Source organism: Ipomoea nil, unplaced genomic scaffold (genome assembly GCF_001879475.1).
Source record: "Ipomoea nil cultivar Tokyo-kokei standard unplaced genomic scaffold, Asagao_1.1 scaffold1617, whole genome shotgun sequence".
NCBI classification, from domain to species: domain Eukaryota; kingdom Viridiplantae; phylum Streptophyta; class Magnoliopsida; order Solanales; family Convolvulaceae; genus Ipomoea; species Ipomoea nil.
Window position 1 is genome coordinate 197,640 of NW_017618045.1, and position 5,968 is coordinate 203,607.

The 5,968-nt window shown below is 33.3% G+C and overlaps 1 protein-coding gene and 1 long non-coding RNA gene across 2 annotated transcripts; both read right to left on the minus strand.

Annotated features, from left to right (window-relative positions):
- Positions 1–2,494: 2,494 nt before the first annotated feature.
- Positions 2,495–4,104, minus strand: LOC109191068. Its single transcript, XR_002055869.1, has 3 exons — positions 3,193–4,104; positions 2,765–3,080; positions 2,495–2,672 (listed from the first exon to the last, which is right to left on the minus strand). It is a non-coding gene; the product is annotated as an uncharacterized LOC109191068 (long non-coding RNA).
- Positions 4,105–4,390: 286 nt separating this feature from the next.
- On the minus strand, positions 4,391–5,574 carry LOC109191067 (high mobility group B protein 3-like). Its single transcript, XM_019341642.1, has 4 exons — positions 5,388–5,574; positions 5,166–5,210; positions 4,972–5,055; positions 4,391–4,849 (listed from the first exon to the last, which is right to left on the minus strand). Exons 1-4 carry the CDS (start codon positions 5,454–5,456, stop codon positions 4,760–4,762), a joined length of 288 nt encoding a protein of 95 aa, XP_019197187.1. The 5' UTR covers positions 5,457–5,574; the 3' UTR covers positions 4,391–4,759.
- Positions 5,575–5,968: the final 394 nt, after the last annotated feature.

The window sequence follows — 5,968 nt, forward strand, 5'->3', positions numbered from 1 at the left end:
AAATATATGTAATAATTTTTATTTTATTTTTTGAAATATGTATTAAATTTATTATGACCGAAATCTGGTTAGATTAGGTTTGAATGCCTTTTTATAGTGGAAATTCGGTCAGAAGAACATCTAGTGGCAAAAAAAAATTAGGTACAATTAAATATTGGATAGTTTAATATTGTAAAAAAAAAAAAAAAAAAAAAAGTAACCACAGAGTTAAATGAAGAAAATTTATTTAACAATAAATATTTAAATGTAATCTCTAAAATTTAAAATTCGTAAATTTTACAAAATATTAAATATTTAACGGTTATAAGTCATAATAAAATGGCAGCCAACTCGTAGTCTTAATTAAATAATAAAAAAGTTTGATACTTTTGTCCTTAAAATCACTTTCTATTTTCATTCTTTGATGTGACTTTATCTATAATAATAAAAAAAAATGTACTATTTTTACTTATAAGCAATTGGTCCGCCACAAATTAAAAGATGTTATTAAAATAAGCTACATAATAAGTGAATATAAATACCTTTAATAATAATAACAATAATAATAATAATAATAATAATAATATTATTATTATTATTATTATTATTATTATTAATATTTCGTTGAGTAAAAATAAAGTGTGATTGTAGTGAACTAGTGATGATTATATTGAACATAGCAAGTGATGAATATAGGTTAGTAAGTAAATGCATGTTTTTCAAAATGAAAAATGATAATTTTACCCTACAAAATTACCATATAATATCAATTTGTTGGTGTGCAAGGGAACTATTTATTTTCGTTAGCTAGTGGTATATTGACTAATCCTATTATTAGTTAATAAAGAATTATGTAATAATCATATATATATATATATATATATATATATATATATATATATATATATATAAAAGAATCAACTACAATAGTGACATGTATGTTATCTAGTAAATATTAGGATATAGGTTTTATAAAGAATTGTTATCAGCACGTGGGACATACCACGTCCCGAGCCCTATGGCATGCTACTGAAGCCACATTTGGACCTTCCTCTCGGGCATGTTATCTGATTCTCCTTTGTCAGTTATAGTCTTTGCGCCGAGGAGACTCGACGACGAGTGAGTATCTTGGCAAAGTCAAGGTTTTAATTAGACTACTTGTCGAAACTGGCCGGTCAATTGGATTGGATCGGATGAACAGAATCTCTATCTATTCAAAGGCCTCCGCCCTCAGTACCATGCGATGATCTTCTGGTGACAATTGATCAACTCAACGACTATCATTTTGTTCATGACAAAATAGCTTAGTATCAATTTTCAAAAAAAAAAAAAATAGCTTAGTATCAAAGGAACTACAAGTAAATTACATATCTACAAAAAGGAACTTGCAGACATCTTCACCAAGTCACTAACCACAATAAGGTTAAATGATCTAAGGGATAAACTCAATGTTCTTTATAGAGAACCTTAAGCTTGAGGGGGCGTATTAGGACTCTAATTTGTGTTATACGTACACTAAAATTCCTTCTCCTTCTTTCGATCCTGTATTATTGAGAATATATCATTTACCACTCATATCCTAACTAAGACTCTTTATATTCTTATAAATACATATCTCACTACAAGAAAAATGCGCATAGACAACGGTTAATAACCGTTGTCGTAGGGGTATAATTTCTGTTGTTGAAGCCGGTGTTGTTGTAAGTCCCGCGCATAGACAACGGTTTTTTAACCGTTGTCTTTTCTAGAAACAACAACGGTTTTTTAACCGTTGTCTATTAAGTGTTGTTGAAGCCGGTGTTGTTGTAAGTCACGCACATAGACAACGGTTAATAACCGTTGTCTTTTCTAGAAACAACAACGGTTTTTTAACCGTTGTCTATTAAGTGTTGTTGAAGCCGGTGTTGTTGTATGTCACGCACATAGACAACGGTTAATAACCGTTGTCTTTTCTAGAAACAACAACGGTTTTTTAACCGTTGTCTATTAAGTGTTGTTGAAGCTGGTGTTGTTGTAAGTCACACACATAGACAACGGTTAATAACCGTTGTCTTTTCTAGAAAAAACAACGGTTTAAGAACCGTTGTCTATTGAGTGTTGTTGAAACCGGTGTTGTTAAAAGTCATGTACATAGACAACGGTTTTAAACCGTTGTCGTTTCTTTCAAAGACAACAGTTTTTGACCCGTTGTCTATTCAATGTTGTTGAAACCGGTGTTGTTAAAAGTGATGCACATAGACAACGGTTTTTAACTGTTGTCTTTTCTTTAAAAAACAACAGTTATAAACTGTTGTCTATTGTGTTATTGAAACCGCTATTGTTAAAAGTCACACTCATAAAGTGTTGTCTTTTGTAGAAAAGACAACAGTTTCAAACTGTTGTCTTTTGTAAAATAGACAACGGTTTTTAACCGTTGTCTAAACGGTTTTAACTATTTTTAACCTGCTGAAATTTTAATCATATAAAAATCAATTTATCCATTCACCATGGCCAAGTGTAGTTACAAAAGAACTAATTAACAAGTCTAAATACTTCCATGAACAATTCTAATCGAATCATATATCATCCAAGTCATAATACTACAAAAAAAATTCACGAACCAAGTCTAAGGATGCCAACTTCAAATCCAGCTCCTTTACTCTGTCCGTGTACCATGTCAAAGAGCTAGAACTTTCACTGAACTTCCTCTCTACCTGAATTTGTCAATACATTCATATCAGTGATGTTGTGTGGGTGAACCAAAGAATAAATAGTAGGCATGACATGCTCTTCAATACCAACTTACATCAGAAAGTACATCAGAAAGTTTAACAGACATGTATATGCCTCAAGTTTGGAATGAGTTTTACGAAGGTTTATGAGATCATTGACTTTGGTAGTTAACTCATCATTAAGCCATGTGTGATGCCTCTCAATTAGTATCATGATGTACATGATACTAACAAAGACATGTTTCTCATAGATATGTGACCTCCTTGAAGTATACTTTCTTCAAAATCTCTACAAAAAGTGTCACATTTTCTCCCTCATTAATGTAATCAAGCTCTTCAAAGAAGAGAGCAGCCCATTCATCAACTAATCCAGCCACAACAAAAGAGATGCTGCCAACAAATTTCCATAAATGCAAAAGTTATGAACCTGGCAGATTATATTAGATCTAATGGAAGCAAAGTATTATGAGAATTTAGTAGTTTGATAGGTTAGTGGATGCACCGGCTCCTATAGGGTTGAACTAAGTCTGCCCTTTAAGCTGACAATCATTCTGAAATCAAATCTACCAACCTCATCCCCTGTATAAAAGAAAGGCCTTGATACTTTTCTCTTCACCAAGTAAAAGCATAAAACATATATCTACCATACCTGATAAACTCTGAATTGCAACATGGAAGCATTCAGCCACAGCATTGCTAAATCGCTCCACCCTTTCTTGTTCATTAGCCTTTTGGTTCTCTATGCAAATGCATTTTCTTTGGCAAATGCTGAAGTTCACAAACACCAGTTTGTTGTAAGAATTTGATCCTAACAATGCTCTCTTTTCTCAGTATTTAATTTTTCATTTTCATTTGGTTTGTATTTGGCTCTCATAAACTGGAAGATACTGATTAGAGTTGTGAAACATATTCAAGCAACACCAGTGAAGAGGTCGTGCAATACCCATAACACAATAACAGTGAATGGACAGTTCCCTGGACCAACCTTCGAAGTGAACAATGGTGATACCTTAGAGATCAAGGATATCAATTAGACACAATACAATGTCACCATTCACTGGTAAGACCATGAGATCAACAGACCTATAGATCATTGTTAAATGAAGTCACCAAGTAATTAAAAATTTGAGTATTAATTTGTTAGCAAACTAGTAATGCTCATCACATCAAACGTAGAATATGAGAACACGTGAATGATCAGTAGTCACTTAAGTAAGATTTGTTCTATCTTGCCCAGTTGCACATAAGTAAACAAAGACAGACTACAGGAAGTCAATTAACAACAACTTTATTAAATTCCACTTAGTTTACCCTGTCCAGAGACTGCTGTTCATTTTGATTCATTTAAAACCATCATCTCAAGGCTAAAGTTTTATCTTGTATTCTTGTTTGTGAGAATAGAAGACATTAAGATTGATTACCTTTATAGGAAGGTTAGAGACAGAATCAAGCCAAGTAATAGTCCCTGAGAAAGAAGAAAATAAATTAGTTATCAATTATCTTGAAGATATTTGGTTCACGAAACTATGAAGAAATAAAATCAGACCTGGATTGGTTGGACGGATTAAAGCATATGTATTCAATTCTATAGATAAACCCCCATTTGTAATTACAAACTGGATTCTTTTAACTTTGCGCTTCTTCAATAAACGCATTCTTAATTGGTCCTTCAGATCTTCAAATCTGATATATAGAAAATAGTTACGGAGCATTTACAAGTTACAATATAAGTACAGACAAGTAACCGGGGGAAATTCTGGAATCCTGTGAGTATATAATAAGATGTAGCACCACCAAAGCTGCTCTAAAGGTTGAGGGAAAACATTTCAAGATTGATATTGTCCACACATCTTAATAATATGATGACATGTTTGCATTCTCATAATAGAAAGTATATATATGTGTAGATACATTCTTGTCAAGTATGTATTCAACAGAAGTATGAAAACCATCTAAGTACTACACTCATTAACATGCAAACGGTAGACTATATCATGAGGAATTAGTCTGAATTGTGAAACAATTGAAATACCAAACCCTACAGTAAAGGAAACTTTGTTGCAACAGACCTAACAGCTTGCTTCATGCTCAGAGTTGTCTTTCACCTCAGAAGTCTGCTCAGATTCTTCAGACACAGTTGCTTCTGAGCTGCTACTCTTCTACAATAGAGAAGTAGAGGATAATTTAAAAAGCCATTAGCGGAAAATCATAGCAAAAAGTAATGTAATAATGATGTGAAATAAGGAAAATATCAAAAGTGATCAATTTCAAAGAGAATTACAGAGACATTTTTCTTGAACTCTTGCATAGCTTTCTCATACTCAGACTTCAGAGGTGATGCCTTTGCCACATATGGAGCTTTCTCCTAACAGTAGAGTCCATATAGCAAATGTGTGACAGATGTATCGAGCAATTTAATTCAAATTTAAATACACAAACTTAATAATAACTCTAAAGCAGAAGATCAGAGCTCACAGAGTCAGACATTGCCTTCCATTTCTCACCACCAGCTTTCCCAACCTTAAATGAAATTAAACAGGAAATAATCTATCAATTGAAGCTTTGGTTCAATTTTAATATACAAAAACACAATAGTGATAATGCTTAAAATAATAATAACATTATGATCGTATCATCCAAACAACTATGCAATTAGTATTAAGAATAACTTAAATGCAATGCTTTAAGAAATCTCACAATGGCCATAGATTTGTTATCAGGAAAATTCTCCTTGTAATTCTTGCGGAAATCACTCTTGTATACCATAAAATCATTGCAATAGTAGAAACAAAATCAAGCAAATAGAAGAAAAAAAAAAACCTAAATATACATACGAGAAAACGAGGAAAATAGAGTGAAAATATTGAAGAACTATTAACAATATGAAATAACATAACAATATACATGAACACTATGCAGAGGCGAATGGTTAATTATTTATAGGCAAGAGGAAATCAATAAATTAAAATTTCTCACAAACTCACATCGGAGCCGGCGGCTGTGGCGTCGTCACAGGGAGGCCGCCATCGTCGCAGGGCAAGGGAGGGGTTCAGATCAACGGCGTGGCAGCGGCTGTGGCGTCGGCGTCGCGGTGGTGGCTGTGGCTTTGTCGCGGTGGCTGTGAACGGTGGTGGGTGTGACGTGAAGCCGGTGGTAGCTGTGCGATGGGTGCGAAGCCGGTGGTATGTTCAATTTTGTACTAGTGTTTTAGAAGCAATTAGACTTGGGCGCCTAAAAATAAGGTTTTGGTGGGAATGAGATTTGAGTGAAATAATTTT